General features: G+C 38.1%; 2 protein-coding genes across 3 annotated transcripts in view; both read right to left on the bottom strand.

Moving 5' to 3' along the window:
* Positions 1–20300, bottom strand: part of LOC140756669 (protein quaking-B) — a 284741-nt gene that overhangs the window by 23499 nt on the left and 240942 nt on the right. The gene's annotated exons all lie outside the window — the stretch shown is intronic.
* Positions 3297–7716, bottom strand: LOC140756444 (uncharacterized). The gene has a single exon (XM_073091953.1). It carries the CDS (start codon positions 6585–6587, stop codon positions 3663–3665), a length of 2925 nt encoding a protein of 974 aa, XP_072948054.1. The 5' UTR covers positions 6588–7716; the 3' UTR covers positions 3297–3662.

The raw sequence follows: 20300 nt of genomic DNA on the forward strand, positions 1-20300 counted from the left end.
GGTAAGGGAGACATACTTTTCTGAGGCGTTCCAGCTTAGTCCTCAGGGGTAGTGGCGCATCTGTGGCCGACCTTAGGTAGGAATATTTAATCCTATCTGGGGTTGATTACAGATGTCCATGGGCGGCAGTAGCCACATACCATCAGGTGGACTGCATGCTCGTCTACTACTCCTATATTATAAAAAAAATACCACACACCTAATAGAAAAATATATGTACACCCAGATTTTTTCATTGTTGGTAATACTTTTAAAGACATAGGGATTAATCAAGAACGTAGAATTGAATTGAATTGAATTGAAGAAGATCGTAGAATTGGGCTTAACAAAGATATAGATATAGAACTACGTATTTAGAATACAGCTACGTAGTGTGATAGACCACAAAATGTCCTCAAGTTATAGTACCAGCACTGAAATTATTTAAATAGAAAACATCTACATAATTTGAACAAAACTTTTCACTGTGTAGTCCGTTAAAGACATTTCAATCTAGACTGCCGTCAAACCACAGTTTATGGACCAATAAATTGCTGTCTCCTCTCGCATAAGGATCTAGTCTCACTATCAACGTGTAACGATTTTTTTCAGGCGAAAAAATCAGATTGATTTTTGTCATACTTTTTTTTTACGAGGGGGAAACCTTCAAAAGGTGCCCAGTGCCGTGGGAGCGACACGGGGTTATGTGGGATTCTTACCGCACTAAAACCTCCCCGGTGACCGTCCTCGACATTGCGATGAGGACTCCGGGATTTCCAAAGGACGTAACCGGAGTCCTCTAAGCGTGTTGCCCTGTCAGGCTCTACCCTGGTTAGCATGAAGCTCGCCACATCATCTGATACGACGATATGCGACCACACATACCGCCGACCTAGTTGGGGTCGCTTTTCCGGCGACTCGAGCCACCTTTCCCACTCCTAGCCGCGACCCCGGAAACCCCCTTTAGTCTCTTATGACAGGCAGGGGATACCGTGGCCTTATTCAGGTCCCGGAACTATAGGGACATCTTTGCATCCTTATTTATTACGTTATATACTTTCAAAGGTGGTAAAGCTAGATTATTTAGCTACTAAATTTCGATTAGCAATAAAATTCGTCACACCTATGTAAGTGTATCAGTTCTTACTTTTCGGTAGAAGAGCATGAACACCGTCACATTTACATACGAGACCAAAATTATCATGTAATTATCAGGAGTAGCTCTGTTATCAGCTTTAGACACACTACTCAATGGAATTGGTTGCGGATCTCCGTGGGCGGCAGTGATTCCTTGCCATTAGGTAAATTGCAAGCTCGTTTGTTAGGGATGCATCAAATCTCTAGTTAAATTCAATACGTGTAGGAGTTATGGCCTATTTGATATTTAAATAGTTGGGCAGTGTGATCCTAAATAGATATGTGCGGTACACTTGTTTTTAAAAGTTGTTCTTGAAGTAAAGCACAGATGCATTGCTACTACTCAGATATTCGTTCTTATATCGACGCTTGAAAGGCCACCCCTACAAAGCGATATTGCGTTAACCTTCATTGCGTCGATATCTAAGTTAGCCGGCATACGCCTTTCATCAATTTCTGCCTCAATGAACGTAGTAGAACTCTTTCTGGTTTGACTCCGTTGGCACTACTACCACACCTATGTCTGCCTCATAACAGCAGCGTTAATCGCTGATATGTTCTGGATTGAATGGTGTAAAGGAGGCATACTTGACGACCCGCGTGGCGGAGCGGCCACCATACCGGTCTGACGCGCAAAGGGTCCCGGGTTCGATCCCCGGCCAGACAGATATCTAAATGATGAATTTAGATTTCTGTTTCTGGATATGGGTGTTTGTATATTTGTCTATGTGTGTGTCCATGGCACCCACGACACAGGGAATCCTAGTGTGGTGTGTGAGTGTAGAAAGCGTTAAATATAATAATATTTTTCTCTGAGGCGTTCCAGCTTAGTCCTCACGGGTAGATAGGAATATTTAATCCTATCTGGTGTTGATTACAGACGTCCATGGCCGGCAGTAGCCACTTACCAGCAGGTGGACTGCATGCTCGTCTGCTACTCCTATATTATAAAAAAAATCCTCGTTACAACTTATAGAAGCCATAAGTGCTTTAGTGTATCTCAAGCGATTATCGCCTATCGCTACTTGCCTGCAGTATGACAAGGAAGTACATAAAACCGACTTCAGTATGCAACTTTGATGTTTATTCGTCTGTTAGTTTGATTACTTTCGGCTCAGTTCCTTTTGCTTTATATAGCTTTCAAAGCAAATCAAATTATGCGGGCATTTCGTTTTCAATGGACTTACTTTGATGGCTATTTTCGGATTGTGAATCTGTTGTGACTATTTATTCAAATATGAAATTAAGTTATATATTTTATTTATGTTTATTATCATGACAATATAATTTAATATCTAACAAGTAACCAACCTAAGTAACTAACCTAACCTAATCTAACGCCACCGATTTCTGTCATACTTTCGGCTGAAATGAAAACCGAATCGTTTTGTAGACTTAAGAAAATATACACAGTTCGTTACAGTTTTAAAATTTACCTAAAGTCTAAGCCTCGTCGGAAACTAGTTTTGGAAACGTTCCGAAAACCAATATTTCGGTCGAAACCTCTTTCTTGGCGGAAACGGAAACCGGTCGGCCCGTAGTAAATAGCAGATAATTATGTTTCCTATATTAAATATTACATAAATAACGGATTAAAGAGTATGATAGGCATTTCTACTAGCATTTATATGTTTAATTGACAAAATGAATTATTATATTGTGGTAACGTAGCTTCTTCGAAACTTTGGAAGTAAAAAAAAAACAAATATTTGTTATTGTTATTGTATTATTGTTTGCAACATTCTTCTTTTATTAAAATACCATTGATATTACAAAAAAACAATTGACTCGAATTGAAAAAAAATACTGGTATAGAATGAAACTTGATTATATAATAGACAATTTAAGTTACATCCTGTATTTTTGTATGCAGACATTTTAGCACGAACTTGTCGAGATCTAGTTCTAAGATACTTCACTCCACTAAACGGCGTATAAATGTTTAATACGTATTAAATCCTACAGAGGGCGCCCGTAGCACGTTTGCACTACTCTCGTATGAGGTACTCAACTTAACCACCCCTATTTGTTCAACGCGAGGTGGACGTGCTCGAAGGGTGGCCACCCTTCTTTAGATCACCTGCTAAGTGGCCTGCAGCTAATGGATCGCAACCGTAGCTTATGTCTATAGTTAATGTCTATTTTATGGACTAACTTTATTGAAAATGAAAATGAAAAAATGAAAATGAAAAAATGATTTATTGATTCACAGATACATTACAAAACGTTGCCAGGGCCCCTGTACTGAGTACAACTCGTATTACTGGGTACCCCGCTCAAACCTCCTAGAATACAATTGAATCAACTTATAATATATTATGTAGAAAACAATAACAAAGTTTGATATATCCACTGTGCGTTTGTGATGTTTGAATGTGCGTGTGTGAGTTTATGTGTGGTGTGTGTGTGTGTGTGTGAGGATGTGTGTTTGAGTGATGTGTTTTGTGTGTATGGGTGTGTGTGTGTAAGATTGTGTACCTAACGTTAACTAATTTGTTGCCGTTTCTTATTAGTAGATAGTGATTATTTTATATCATTATATATAGTTAATAAATTAGATTTTCAGTTTCACTGTAATTTAAACTTAGTAGATATTTTGTTATATAGTGTCTTAATTTTATACGTGTCAGTGGGTAAACGTTGAGTCTGCTATTCAGAGAGTTATAAAGATGACTAGATTGGGATGTAAATTGTATATGCCTAAATTTAGTTTTCTTGTTTTGTGCGCTACAGATTGCGAATTTTCTACGTTTAGATGCAAGTTGAGGAGTATACGGTAATTGTTGATGTGTTTTCATAATACAATTTAAGATATACATTTGGCGTGTCGTAAGCAGTTCTAGCGAGTTATAAAGTTCAAACGTCGGGTAACGAATGGGTTTGAAAAACATTACTTTTAGTAGTGCTCTTTGAGCTCTTTCAAGAATAATTAGGTGTGATTTAGCTGCTCCACCCCACACCGGTATACCATAGCTTATTATTGATTGTGCTAACGCTTTGTAAGTCATGATGAGGATATCTTTGCTGGCCACATGCCTAAGCTTTTTGAAAATCCAGATCAGCTTTCTAATTCTGTCAGCAATACTGTTAATGTGAATATTCCAGGTGAGGTGTTGGTCTATAAAGACTCCGAGGTATTTTATATTATTAGATTGTGTTAGTTCATTACATAGACAGGTATTAGAAGTTGGGTTTAAGCAACTGTGTGCAACTAAAGAAAAGTTAGAAGGTGGCAAAGATGTTTTACGTATGGAGAATGGAACGAACTTAGTTTTGCTAATGTTTAGCGTTAGAAGATTGCCTCTTAACCAACTAGAGATATAATGCATTCCAGATTCGGCGAGAACCTTAATATTTTCCCAAGAATTTGCGTTAAAAACAAGTGCAGTGTCATCAGCATAGGTGAAAATTTTGCAATTTGGGAGGTTAAAGTTACAGAGCTCATTTACGTATATGAGAAATAAGGTAGGGCCTAAAACACTACCTTGAGGAATGCCATAGGAGATATTCATCGGGCTACTTATAATTTGGCCAAGTTTTAATTGTTGCTGACGGTCTGTAAGATAGTCTGAAAGAAAAGAGTGTGGAACACCTCTTATACCAAAATGATACAGTTTTTCTAAGAGAATGGGGATAGAAACTGTGTCGAAGGCTTTGGATAAGTCCAAAAAGACGCCAAGGCATTTATTACCAGAATCAAGTTGGTAACAAATCTCCTCGGTTAGGGCTAAAACAGCGTCCTCTGAAGAGATACCGTTCCTAAAACCAAATTGATTTTTAGATAGGAGATCGTTATCAGCGAAGAACTTACGTAAGCGGTAATTAATTAACTTTTCCAATATTTTAGATAGTGCGGGAAGTACCGAAATGGGCCTATAGTTATTTACGTCCTCTTTATTCCCACTCTTATAAATGGGGGTAACGATGGCTATTTTAAAAACAGAAGGAAATATACCCTTTTCAAAACAAAGATTATAAATATGGCAGAGAATCGGCGTTAAGATATGGCTGGCTCTTTTGATAAATGAATTTGGAATATTGTCTGATCCAGGAGCAGAGTCATTAGAAAGATTAGTTATAACATAGTTTACTTCAGAGGCGTCAGTGTTTAAGAGGACAAATGAATTAGCAGGTGAAATTTTATTAAGATTAGGATTTATTGTAGGAAATGGCGGTTTATTAATGTTTTCGGCTAGCGATCTACCTATATTTGCAAAATGATAATTAATGAGATTAGCAGATTCAACGGGCGATGACGATATGTTTTCAAGTTTGTGTGAGTCAACAGATTTATTATTAGTCAAATTACAGATAGATTTTATAGACTTCCATAATGTTTTGCAGTTTTTGTTAGAGTTTTCTAATTTTTTTTTATCATAATTATTTTTGAGTTTACAGATTAAGTTGTGACAAAAGTTCCGATATCGTGTATAAGTTATTTTCAGTATTTGATCGTCAGCGTGCTTTTTTACTTTGAGATGTAATTTATCGCGGTTACGGATACAACGTAGCACTCCAGGAGTAATCCACGGTTGTATACATCGTTTCCTTCTAGGGATCGAACTTACGGTTTTGTGTTTGTTCATTGCTTCAGAGATTCTAGTTGATAGGAGACTAACTGCTAAATTCGGGTCTTGTATGTCCAGAATATCACAGAGGTTATTTTTAATATCGGCAATGGTGGCGTCATAGTTGAAAGAGATTTTGTAGCACGAGACGGCGTTACGTTTAAGGTTCATCATTAAATTTAAAATGACCGTAGAATGATCAGTGGGTGCATTCGTAAGTACAAGACATTTAGCCGGATAAACCGTTTTTAACATAAAGTGATCATAACACTTATCATTACGTGTATCAAGTCTATGTGCAGGGAGTAAGCCAAAGTAAGAAAGTGATGTTAAATAGTGGGAGCAGTTAGGGTCAATACTATTATCTTTGATGTCAATATTTATATCCCCCGTTATAATGACATTTTTGTAATTTTTATATGAATGCAATAATTTTTGAAGTGATTCTGTGAAGTCCTGCGTGGATCTTATAGATGGAGTTCGATAGATTCCGATTAAAATAACATCTTTGAACGTAATAGCAAGACAAGAAGCATTAGAAATATAAGGTTCTGTGACTTTGTAGCTAAGAGATTTTTTAACATAAAGGATAACCCCGTCGCATCGATTTTGATTTTTAGTTGTATAATGTGTGTTATAATTACTGTTAAGAATAGGGATAGATTTGTTATCTGTGATGTGGCATTCCGTCATGACTAGTATGTCGCTATCAAACTTAAGTGAGTCAAGAGTCACTTGGAAAGCGTCTAAATTTTTGTAAATGCTCCTTATGTTTTGGGTGAGGACGGTAAGATAACTCGTCGAATGTTCAAGATGAATATAACAGTCCTCAGGCCTGCACATAAGAGCCTGTGCCACCTCAATTTTGTCTAAATCTGCACTAGTTTGGGCCGTACTATCCATTATGAAACAAGAAGGGAGAGGGTATCGTTTCACTTAACACACTGGTATTAATGGTCTTATTAGTGTAACCAGGGAAAAAATAATCGGAATTGACTTTTGCCAAATTAAAAATACACGCAAAATTCGATGTTAGTTTTAGTTGATTATAGGAAACTTTTAGATAATGATTTGTGTCAATATAAGTAATAGTAGAAAGACGGCAACAAGATGTTATTATAATGTTGTGTTGTGAAATAAATTGTGTGTAAAGTTTTATATCCAAGTGTGTACTGATAATTTTTGTGTCGTTATAGTGTAAGAGTGTGTGAGTAGTGTATGAGTGTAAGTGTAACATTAACATCACATAATAATTATAACAAAAATACCTATTAAATTTTACCAAAAATAGTCACGTGTTAATATCACAATCACTGAGGGTTTTTATTTGTGATTCACTTATTATTTTAACGATGGGAGAGTTTTCGTCCTTCCTCACCAAGACATCTCCAAGGGACGTCCAACAGAATTTATATTTTTTTGTTCTGGCTAATTCTCTTGCAAGGTAAAATAGTCGGTTTCCTTTTTGCGTCAAGTGGTCCGATAGAAAGATTGGTGTATTAGAACACTTTAAGCCCAGATGAGTCGAATTTAATTTATTGTTTTTATTCTGGAAATTGTATTTTTTTGCTGCTGATATGATGTTTGATTTTTGTATATAAGTTACAAGTTCCACTACAATCGGTCTTTTATCAATTTTAGATGAGGTTCTATAAATATCCTTTATGTCGTTTTGTTTAAGGTCAATTTTGAGTGTTGAAGCTAACTGGGTGACCATATTAAGTAAGGAAGTTTTTGTTTCAGTTTCTACCTTGGGTACGTTCTTTATCTCAAAAGAGCATTTACGCCGGGACTTTTCGAGATCTTCAATTTTATTTTCCAATAGCAATATGTAGTCCTTATCTTTCTGTCTGTCAATTTCTATATCAGTAACTTTCTTCTTCACGTCTTCAATTTGGTTTGATAAAAAATTCATTGATTCTTCTATCGTTTTTAGACTGGACGTAATTTTAGCCGTTTCATTTTTCTGTTGTGACATCCACGATGAAAACATATCCCTCATCTCATCTTTGAATTGGGAGAGGTCAGTAACCAAGTCCTCTGTGCGCATACGCTTGGTGCGCGTACTGACAAAACTCGCTGATGGTGGCGTTTGCAGGTTTGTTGCGGCTTGTCGCAAATTCGAATCGGAGCCCGATTTACCAGGTGAGCGATACATGATTATATTTGTAAAAAAGGATTACGAAATACTTCTGGTAGACAATAACACTGGCGTAGCAGATAATAGTGTCCGTAGACCGTAGCTTATTACGTAGCACAAGGTACGACACGGAGCGTAGCAAGAAACGATCGTCTACGCATAGGTGAGGCCGGCTGCAGTTAGCAAAAAATATTTCTTATGCGTTTCTGTGACGTAAGCGGTAGGTATCACGAACGGTCTGCGATGCGATGCAAGAATGAGACAAAATATGGCGCCGAGCACTCAGTATTACGGCGGGACGGAGCGGGATAAAAAATTGTTTACTGAATTAATTAATAATGCGTAGCACTGCACAAGAAACACGTCCGCTCACGTCGGGGCCGCGGGAGGAAGAGGAATTCTGTGTTATTGTTTCTGTGATCCACTGTTTACTAATTACCTAAGGAATTTTACACTCACAGCTCCGCACTAGATATCCCTGTGTCGTGGGTGCTATGGACACACACAACGACGAAAGCACAAACACCCAGACCCAGAACAGATATCCAAATACATCGCTTTGAAATAAATGTTTCTTTCTTTCTTTCTTTCATTCAGATGCCTGGCCGGGGATCGAACTCGCAACCAACTCGTGACCGCTCCGCCACGCAGGTCGTCGCCAGTTGCAAGATTATTTAGATCTCCCCCTAATAATTTCGTTCGGTGAAAAATCTATTTCCTTAATTAATGATAAATCTACTCAATTTTTTACCAAAGATCATTTGACAATGACAATATGTATCTACAACAAACTGTCTTTCGATCTTTCATAAGCATAAATTGGATAGTTTAGTATTTTGATATTAATAAAAGACTGTAATGTACTCCGTGATAACAGGAATATCCTAACTATACAAAATGTTTTAGTAGTAGTCTAATCAACAAGTTCATAAACGTGAAAAATAGATAGAGAAAGCTCTCAAAAAAATGAAAGATAGCTCATTCGATTCAGAATAACGAATAAAAAATGTATTTCTGGTATTTACAACATACAAAAAAATATATTTTTAACAAAATAAGATGAAATAAAATGAGTTTTTCGTATATAAGTCAAAAATTAATCATTAGCCACAGAAGTTATTTCGGTTATTACGATCTGAAACATAACATTTCAGTAATGATTGGTGAAATATCCCGATCCGAATCCGAATTCCGATCAAAGTCTGATTGATTACAGGAACCGCGGCGCGGGCGGAGTTGTAACGGAAGGGATACATTGATGACGGATGTTTTATGTTGTGTGTTATTATGTTGACGAAGTTATGTTAGCTGTGTTATAAGGTGGTAGAACCCTCTGTGGTTCGACTCCCGCGACACCACCACCACACATATTTCTACCTAATAACTGCAGTGTTAGGCGCTGCTGTGTTCCGGTTTGAGTTGGTGCGGTAAGGGAGACAGACTTTTTCGAGGCGTTCCAGCTTAGTCCTCAGGGGTAGCGGCGCATCTGCGGCCGACCTCAGGTGGGAATATCTAATCCTATCTGGGGTTGATTACAGATGTCCATGAGCGGCAGTAGCCACTTACCATCAGATGGACTGCATGCTCGTCTGCTACTCATATATAATTAAAAAAAATGTTAACCCATGCCCAGCAGTAGGACAGTAATGGATTGATAATAACTGCAAAGCTTTGCAATAGTGGAATTGGTTATTAAATGCTTCCGTAATACCCTTCATCATTTCATCCCAATACAACTACAGTCCGGTCCGTAATTAATCGTGTGACGTCACTCCCAACGGACATTTTCCCAAATACATCTGAAATGTGCCTGTGTATTTAGGTACATTTCACACTAGGTAATATATGTGGTACCCATGGAATCATAGGCTTAGAGTATTTATTATTATTGACTAAAATGTATTACAATATTTACTTCACATTAAGATTATTTACGCAGTCAGCTTCGGAAAGTAGGAAGAAAGAATTTGAAATACTGTATCTAACTGTAGTCACTCAAACCAAATTACTAAATACGACTCACATATGGCTGTTTACCTAACCCTAAAATAAAGCCTTCAGCAAAACGTTTTTATTCACCCACTTCTAAATCATAAACCCTTTAATCCTATTTTCTGTCAAAGTAAATACATAAATCAATCAACGCCGATAAAAGTCGAAGGGCCTGAAGGGCAGCCAGTCAGCCGTTGATATAAACACGGCGCCGCCACACTTCTGTTATAGCGGGGTTGTTTGGGAGCCCTTTATTTTAGGGTAGACCCTTGACGTAAGCAATAGCTTAGTGGTTAGAATCTCGGCCTCTCATTCGAAGGGTTAGAGGTAAGAATCCCAGGTACGCACTTGATTTTTCAAATGCGTGTTAGAAATTAATTATTGCTAGCTGAAACGGTCAAGGAAAAGTCATCAACAGTCAAAAGGCAAGTCAAATCAAACGGCCATGAAAAAGCAGCACCCTTGTCTATAAAAAAAGGAAAATCCTCAAAGGTTGGTCAATTAATCGACCCGAAAGGTAGACTATAACGTAAATTTCACTTACTCTACAAGTTTTGAAGGTGGTAGAATCCTTTGTGGTTCGACTCCGGCGGCACCACCGCCACACCTATTTCTACCTAATAACAGCAGTGTTAGGCGCTGCTGTGTTCCGGTTTGAAGGGTGTGGTAAGAGAGACAGATTTTTCCGAGGCGTTCCAGCTTAGTCCTCAGGGCTAGCGGCGCATCTGTGGCCGACCTCAGGTAAGAATATCTAAACCTATCTGGGTTTGATTACAGATGTCCATGGGCGGCAGTAGCCACTTACCGTCAGGTGGACTGCATGCTCGTCTGCTACTCCTATATTATAAAAACGTATATAATATTTAATCACTAACGAGATAAGTAATCCTTATGTCCAGATAAACGATAAACAGAGGTTTACTTCTAAAATATTTAAAAAAAACATGCTAAAATCGCACTAAGAAAATCGTTAATCCTGACGACGCTGATCAGGATAATGGGACAAAATTATTAAAATCTGACCGTTCAAGCTGGATCAAAATCAAGTTCAAAGATTTCGTTACAAAATCGTGACAAAAAAATAAGTTCTTACACACAATCGAATGTGTCCGCGTCCTTTTTCGATAAAAATACATACAACTGAACACAGTACAACCTTTTCGAAGTCGGTAAAAAATAGTATTCCATGAATTTAAGATATTTTCAGTGCGATTCTACCAATGTTTTGGAAAGATTTTACTCTACTTTCCATTTATTTTCCAATCGGATTGTCGTCACCTGTCTCCTGATCAGGAGACATTTGCAAACGACGGTGGAGTAACATTTTATTTGGAGCTTTTCCAAAAATACTGCACGGAAGCAGGAAAAAACAAAAAACAGAAATTTGCATTGAAGCACTGCATTTGTGTGAGTGAGATTACGAGAGTGCTGCGTATGTGTATGTTTTTTTGTGATGTTGATGTAGTAATTACTTTAAAAAGAGTGCTAGAATAGATGGCGAAACTTGGCCTCCGGAGGATCAATTCCCTGTAATTTTGTACCAGACACCAAAGATTTTTTAGAATTATGTGCATATTTGAAATAAATTTTCACTTACTATAAGAAACATATCGTGAAGAAACCTTAAACTTAAAAAAGAAAAAGTTCTCAAAGACGTCCAAAGTCTACTAATTACGGATCTCCTCTAAAGGAGATCGTACACTGTCAGTTACTTGTCTCCTCTCACTCTTATAGGAGACCCGTAACCGACAGTTTAACATGCCCTCCGAAGTACGGACACTGCATGTTCACCACTGACGGTCACCCATCAAACTGCCAACCGCTACGTTGTTCTTCACAGATCACTTACGGAGACAAACCGAGCACTATTGAACATGTCTATCATCTTCTATTTATTCAGATCTTCCTCCGTATCCGAGCAGCCAAATAGATAAAACAGGGAAATAGTATTTGGAGTTGAACCAACAATATTTTTGGAAGTCCGGCGTTTGCTTTGGCGATGCCATTACGAATATTGGATCAGGTAGGAAGTGTTTTCGGTAGGATCTCACTATAATGCAGAAAGAATTCTTTTACATTGCCTCGACTGTGGCAAGTAACTCTGGTTCAATTTTACTAGCTTTTATTACTGGAAAAGGAGTATCGCCATACCGCTAGTACCGCTGTAAGTATTTTCGACTTATCTTAGTTATGTGCGGGACAAAACTTTCAATGAATATTAGGTAACCCCAAGTGATTGAGCTGAAATATTGCTCACTTTGGTTTGGTTTACAATACATGATTGGCTTAGTGACGTCATTCTAAAAAATAAAAACGCTTTTTACACTCACAGCCCCACACTAGGATTCCCTGTTTCGTGGGTACTATGGACACACACAGAGACAAATATATAAACACCCAGACCCAGAAACAGAAATCTAAATTCATTATTTAGAAATCTGTCTGACCGGGATCGAACCCGGGACCCTCTGCGCGTCAGACCGGCATGGTGACCGCTCCGCCACGCGGGTCTAAGCCCAATATGGCGGAAGTGTCAAGATGGCGGACCAATTATTTTTATGTACCTCCATGATCTGTCAAAACATTGTAAAAAAATCCCATTTTGTCTGCCACGAGATGTGTTTGTAGGTCCAATTTAGATATATAGCTCAAAAGAGCAAGAAAACAATGAAAAATCTTGGAAAAATTGAAAAATCGCTCGTAAAGCTGTCAACAAATGACAGTTTTCAAAAACTGTCACACGCACAGAAAAAAATGTAAAATAGGTCACCTTTTGTCAAGTTAAAAATGTCTAAAATTTCACACGAAAGTACAGATTTCGTGAATACAAAGTAGACACCCAAAACACGGCCAAATAATCGATAGTGGAGCTTCAGTCGAATAGCTTTTTATTTCGTGTTTCGTATTTTCAAAATAGACGCAAAAAGAGCTCTTTAAAGCAGGAAACGCAACTCTTCTGGTGCGTTTTTCAGTTTTAGAGATTTTTGAAATGAAACTTTGTCAAAGAAATATTAGTTTGGAAGAAACTAATAACTTTTAAGTTTGATTTTTTTTTTAGTGACACAACTGGTTAATAGCTCACCGGTTACTAGTTTCACGCTATTTGCAATAACAAGTAAATAATAATGATAAAAATAAAAAAATCCGTCTGCTAAAAAATGAAAAACCTATGACACTCCAACGGCTTAGATGAATCCAACAACCAATGCAATTGTGCTATATAATTTTACATAATGTATTATTGCTTTGCAAGAATAATCGCATAACTCAGAAAAGGTAATTTTCTAGGAGAAACAGTTTAAAATTAAATAAAGTTTTCTTTCTACATATTTTTCATAAATGTAGTTAAAATAATGAAGAATACAGTCATACGTACTAATATATGTAACCACAATCAGAGATGTAAGTCAGACACATTAAAATAGGAAATATTTTAGATTAAATTGTACCTACCTTTAATTGAAAAAATAATTTCGAGTTGTGCGGTTATTTCTAGAAAGCAGCGATACACATTTTTTTATCATATAAGAGAAGCAGACGAGCATGCAATCCACTTGATGGTAAGTGGCTACTGTCGCCCATGGACATCCATAATAAACCTCAGATAGAATTAGATATTCCTACCTGAGTTCGGCGACAGATGCGCCGCTACCCTTAAGGACTAAGCTGGAACGCCTCGGATAAGTATGTCTCCCCTACCACACCCTTCAAACCAGAACACAGCAGCGCTTAACACTGCGGTTATGAGCTAGAAATGGGATATACATACATATACATAGGAGGATATAACATAGATACGGTTGAAAATATTATCTACTGCAGTGTGGTAAAGTCCATGCAGGCAAAAATATTTCAGTAGCACTACCATGAGTTGGCATAGAAACGCCACTATAGAAATTGTAAATAGAAAACTATTGTCATTTTGCTAGTGAATAACATAACTACTATCGTTACGGTATTTCTTGACAACGTCTGTCAAATTAATGACTCATGGGACCGAATTTGTATGGCAATAGATCATAATGACATTCGCTAGCGATTTGATTTCGATAGGTTTTTTACGTTACGAGTGGCTCACACTACGGAATTTAGTTCTACGAGTAACCACCAGAGGCGCTGTACAATTTTTCATACCTTTATATTACGCAGTCGCTAGCGAGTAATACTTTTGTAAACTCATGGTAGTGCTACAGTATGAAACGTGGTATACGGCATCGGTAAAACTCGACGTCACTTAATAACGTACTCATCAATTCGAGAGCACGACAAACAAGGCCGACCGGCTAAAATTGAGTACCTACGAGTGTTTGGTACAAGGTATGAGAGGACGCGATGAAAAATAAAAAAAATAAACGTGTCTCTATTATCACGACAAAGTGATAAATGTTTACATAACTTATCTGGTTTGCTATATAGTTTTGAAGTCGGAGCTCGACATGTATGTCGTTGGATCATGGCGTAAACTGTGCTCAAGTACCTTAGAGTTCATACAAATCCACCAAATGCGCCGCACGTCAACAATTACCACATTTTGCGCGCCCCTTTTTTACAACTCACTATCGCTATATGCTACTATATACTTCGGCTCGCAGAATGCGCGTAAGGTTGGACGCAGTACATAATCTAAATGTGTAGCCCGCGATCCTTTTGGAAACAAGGCACTAGTTACTACCCTACTCCTGAGAAGTATAATTAGAAGTCTAGTCTAGCCCAAATTGAAGTTTGTTTACCTTGTGGTATTGTATTAATCCTAATCAACCCAAGCCGAATTGAGAATATGTTATCTATTGAAAAAAATATTTATATAGGTAATAACGCCTGTGGCTTGTACCACGCTAGGCATGCGCGTGACAGCACAGAGCGGCGCTATAATTGCGCTGTACACATTAACGTGTCGTTATGAAAAGACAATGTTATTAACGTTTGATACTCCGTTGATAATGATAACTGTCTTACAAATCGATTTGCTCATTTACATGGTATTTTTGAGAAAAATGTGTTGAAATGGAATTTTCTCAAAAATTAATTTTCACAAAAAATATTTTTTACTTGCTTCAGGTGAAGGAGAATATTATGAGAAAGGCTATTTAAAAAACCTGAGGGAGTCTGGGATTCGAATCTTGGACCTTCGGTTCATCATTGTCATCCCATTACTGGCTCCTTTCGGAGATGGTAGAACCCTTTGTCCGGGTCAACTCTGGAGGCACCATCGTCACATCTATTTTTGGCTAAATAGCAACAGTATTATGTACTGGTGTGTTTTTCGTCGGAAGTTTGGCAAGGATGGTTCCGTTACTTATCAGAGGAATTCCAATTTAGTCCTCAAGGTAGCTAAGCATCTGTGGCCAACCTATGTTAAGAATCTAATCTTACCTGGGGTTGATTATAATTTATAATTATAAATGTCCACGAGCGGCAGCCATTTACCATTAGGTGGATTGCACGATCGTTTTCTAGTTCATTATCACATAAAAAATGAATTCAATATTAAACTTTGTCAGTTAATGTAGTTAGGGCACTAAAATATAGCCTGCGTACGACAGCTACCCGTATCTCGGGTAACCTCATAAACCTCATATGTATGTGCCCAATAGGGATGGCGATTTGTTTCGATTCTTGAATCGATTCGAATCTAAGTGTGATAAATCGATTCACAAAAACATCGAGGCTTTAAGAATCGATTTTTGAAAATATTGTTCTTATTATTTCGTATTTCTAACAACCAAACGATAGAAAAAAAACAAAAAAGCTGCTATTAATATTCAATCAACTCCGAAAAATCCAATTTTGATTTTATAGGATGAATCGATTCATTACTAGAGATCGACTAAAATCGATTAAAAGTACCAAAAAGTAGATTCTTCGATTAATCGAATGGCGATCTTGGCGCCATCCCTAGCCCAGTCTCGGCGATAAGCTATGTCGATGATAAGGGTTGATTCAGCTGTCATCCAGTCTTCGTTCAATCACAGCCTAGTTTTATCTTATAGACTTAGGGTCTGTAATACTATTAGTTATGTGTATTAGCTTAATACATATAAATTGGGTGTCACTGTATTCGTACGTAAATCTCTGAAATCGCTTAACCATTATCAGTCAAATTTTGGATGGGTGGTTGGTTCCATTATTTCGTTCATTGTCAACCTATTACTTATTAGGGCAAGAGTCCACACTTAGAGCGTGGGGTTAGGCTAAATCAAAGCAAAAAAAAAAACAGGCCAAGTGCAAATTGGTAGACTTCACGCACCTTTGAAAATTTTACCACATAAGCCTGGGACGGCATGATCACCTGCGCGGTTGTCATGTCCGCGAAGGAAGACGCCGAGCGAGCAAGGGAGCGCGCTGAACCCGCTCGCAGGAGTCGCCGTAGGCGTCGGTAACGCTCACCGGCGCGGTGTCCCTGTAGTTCCGGGACCAGAACAGGGCTACAACATCCCCTGCCTGTCGTAAGAGGCGACTAAAAGGGGGCTTCCGGGGTTGCGGACGGCAAGAGTGGGAGCTCAAACCGCCCGGCCAGTGACCCCGGGATGGACGGCGGTATGTGTGGTCGCATACCGTCGTACACACCAGACGGTGTAGCGAGCGTCAAGTTCACCTGGGCAGAGCCCGACGGGGAATCGCGCCAAGAGGACTCCGGTTGCGTTCCGTTGGAGATCCCGGAGTCCTCTACGCAGCGCTGAGGACGGCCACCGGGGAGGTTTTACGGGTCACATATTATCCGGTGTACTGCATTCTCGTTTGCTATACATAAATAGCTGCCTCGTTCCCAACTAAAGCAGTAATGAAGATGGATAGTAATTATGATTCGAGAAGCTTTTATTTTTGTAACATTATATGCCACCTGATCCTGTTATTTATTAAGGTCGAACCCATTTACCTAAAGGTTCAGCCTATTTCTTCGTTACGTTAAACCTTTCGGAAATTGCTGTATTATGATTCATTGGGTTGATTTTTCCCTAACCGTTGAAGGGTGATATTTAGGACTATACTTTATGCTTTTACGATGAAGTGTTTGGAGTAGCAGAGGAACTTGCAGTCCAGCTTATGGAGGGCAGTAACCAACTCCAAATAGAACAAGTTCTACCTGATCATAGATATGTTTCCACTCTTGACAGTCGCCTCATATGTAAGTCAGCCATTATAAATTAGCAATTAGATATGCCTCGAGCAGACTTCATACTGGTCCAATGTTAAGGAAGAAAAGAAAAGGCTTTTTTAGCAGTGGCAATGTACGTTTTGGCGATTTCTTGCATTCGGTCGCGGCATAGAAAACACGAGTTTTAAGGAGCGCATGCATTTTTGCGACTTACTGTGTCTGACCGTTTTCAAAGAATTTTCAAATTTCCATCTTTGGTTGACAACCATTGGATCGATTGATTTTTAAAAACGGGTGTTAATCTGTTTCGTTGCAATTTGTTCTATACTTGTGGCGCCGTACTTCATATCTTGGTACACTTCAACTTCAAAAAATGAAACAAATGCGATGGTACTTAAGAAACAATTATCTTGAATTACAACATCCCATATTAGTATTTCACTATTACCCTTAAAATACATCAAACGATACCCTGCCCAGTAATGAGTTGAAGATTGTAATTGAAAGCCCCTAAGCAAATATTATAAAACAATAACACTTAAGGGTTGTTGTTATAACGAAATTAAACCCTAAATGGATGTAGAGTCCACTTGGGATGTATAATTAAAAAGGTCAAAGCCTCTATTCCAAAATTTCTAAAATTTAAGTGGGAAATGACAGTGGGAGTGGCGTAGGTTCAAAATGCCCAAATTGAAATTGCTGCCTTCGACAAATGAGACGAAAGGTCTAAAAATTGTCAGAGATTTGCCCTGAAAAAAGTGTTCCCCATGTCCTAAAGTGTGTCGGCACGCCTACCCTCCAAGCTATATGTTTGGTAAACGACTGTGTATTGCACTTTTTGGCTAGTATGTGTCACCTTTACCTTATAATCTATCCAATTAGAATTTAATAACGTTTTGTGCTACGGTGACAACACCTGCACACCTGTTTCTAATTTATAACTTTGTTTTGGTTATATAACGTAAAGAAACATAGATAAACAGACAGACGAGGCCTTTCCACTTAGGCTTCAAGGGTAGCATTGGTGGGAGGAGGGCGCGGAGCCCGACAGAGCAAGATGCTAAGAGGACTCGGATTGCGTTCCTTTGGAGATCCCGGAGTCCTCTACACAGCGCCGAGGACGGCCACCGGGGGGGTTTTAGTGCGGTAAGAGTCCCACATTACCCCGTGCCGCTCCCACGGCATAGGTTACCTTTTGAAGGTTTCCCACTTGTAAACAAAAAAAGGACCCAATTCTATTTCTAGTTGCAATGTTAACATCAGCTGGGCTACATGACTGTCTTTAGGCATGAACAATTGGCAAACAGATGCGTTGCCCTTGCAACCGAGGATTAAAATGGTCACCTCATATGCATTGTGCAAGTCAGCTGGAATCTACATACTTCCACCAAAACGTTCTTGTGTTCTTCACGATATAAGTAGATGTCGCGGTAGTACTACACTGATACTACCACCTTTCCTTCTTTCCCTGTTTGCTTTACTTAAAGGAACATCATGTATATTTCTTTACATATTCACAAATTGCAATAACCAATAACGCCATGTTTTTTTGTAAAACTCACATAAATGTCCAAAACATTCCCCTTGGACGGACGAAAAATATAGACTCAACTTTACGTAACTATCGTATCAAATTTTCTCAATTGGCCGAAAAAATGAGAGGTCTGTAAGCGTGAAGGTGTCTTAGGGCGAAGGGTCCGGGGCAATTTGGTTAAGGAATAAAGGTGGAATTGGGCATTAGGCAGTAGCACGCGTTTGTAACAGAATACTGATTAGGTTGGGAGCACACTGAGAGGAATGGTTTTATTTGTAACGCAAATATTATAAAATATTTTAGAAATTCATCATTACTTTCTTTAACGATGAAGGAAATACCGTGAAGAATACTTTTCCACCTGAAGGTTCGTTAAAAAAACAAAGGTTTTGGAGTGTAACAATTTGCATTTGTACAGCACGATGAAGTATAGCATATTTATCTATTTAAAACTAGCTGACCCGGCAAACGTTGTGTTGCCATATAAATAAAAAAAATGTTAAGGGTGAATAACTTTTATCACTTAGGGGTATGAAAAATAGATAGTAGCCGATTCTCAGACCTACTGAATATGTATATAAAATTTGGTGAAAATCGGTAAATCCGTTTCGAAGGAGTACGGTAACTAATATTGTGACACGAGAATTTTATATATAAGATGTTCGAAATTAATCATGAACGATGAAGGGAAATATCGAAAAGAAACCTTCACACCTAGTTCTTTAAAAAAAAGTTTTCAAAGGTTTTGGAGTCTAACAATGTGCATTTGGGCAGTGCGATAGATCATAGCATATTTTAATTTATTTATTTAAAATTTATTGTCTCACCGCTATGAAGAAATGTACAAAAGGGCAGACTTTATGCTTGATGGCATTCTCTACCAGTCAACCCTGGGTGGATGTAGAGAATTTGGAGCCGGTATAATACTTATATTAAAAAAAGAGACAAACAATAATAAAAACAGCAGATATATTAATTAATCCTTCTTAATCCCAGAAAAGGCCCATGCTCAGCTCAGTGGGACATTAATTGATCGAAGACATACACACACATAGCAACCATGAATCGAGCATGCAGTGCATCTGATTGGAAGAGGCCACTAATTTCCATAATTAAGTATCTGCAATAAGCCGAAACGAAGTTCGTAATCCTAACGGAGGTCGATTACAGACACTTTACTGCTTACTACTGATTTAAGAGTTAAAACATGAAATGGTCCCAATCTTGGGACTTAGTCCATATCAGGAAAACTACATGTTCATGTGTTACTTCAAAATAAAAAGAAAACAATTGTACTACACGTATATACGTATAAGATACAGAAACAGCTCATCCCAAATTTCAAGATTTATTTTTATAAAACAAGCTGAATCACAATTCATTTTTAACGAACGACCTTTAGTTCGCTGAAACATGTCTTTTAACAAAACGTAGTGCTCATTGTACCCCAGACCTGTTGTACCCTGTCCAAATTCACGTAATTTTTCACCAGCGCCCCGATAAATGAGTTCAGCGCGTGATCGCTCAGAGGATGAGTGAGATGGGTTTCTTTACAAGATTTATAAATCTTTACGGAAATGAACAAGCAACTTGTAATGGTAACGTCGGTTTTTGTAACACGTGTTCGATGATTTAAAGTGTTGGGACTGCATTTTGATTTTTGAAATTATTGGCAATGAATTTTAGGAAAAAAATGTGTATGAAATTTCGATAACTGACATAATATCTAGTGACTGGAGTAAAGTGATAAAATAATAGAACATTTACTCATGTTACACAAAAGAATCAACAATAAATAATAATAGCTTAAAAACTAAAAACCACGCTAAAATCACGCAAGGAAAATCATTAATA

This window comes from Epargyreus clarus, unplaced genomic scaffold (assembly GCF_041222505.1).
Source record: "Epargyreus clarus isolate Ecla_fem2 unplaced genomic scaffold, WU_Ecla_fem_2.2 ptg000035l, whole genome shotgun sequence".
NCBI lineage: Eukaryota > Metazoa > Arthropoda > Insecta > Lepidoptera > Hesperiidae > Epargyreus > Epargyreus clarus.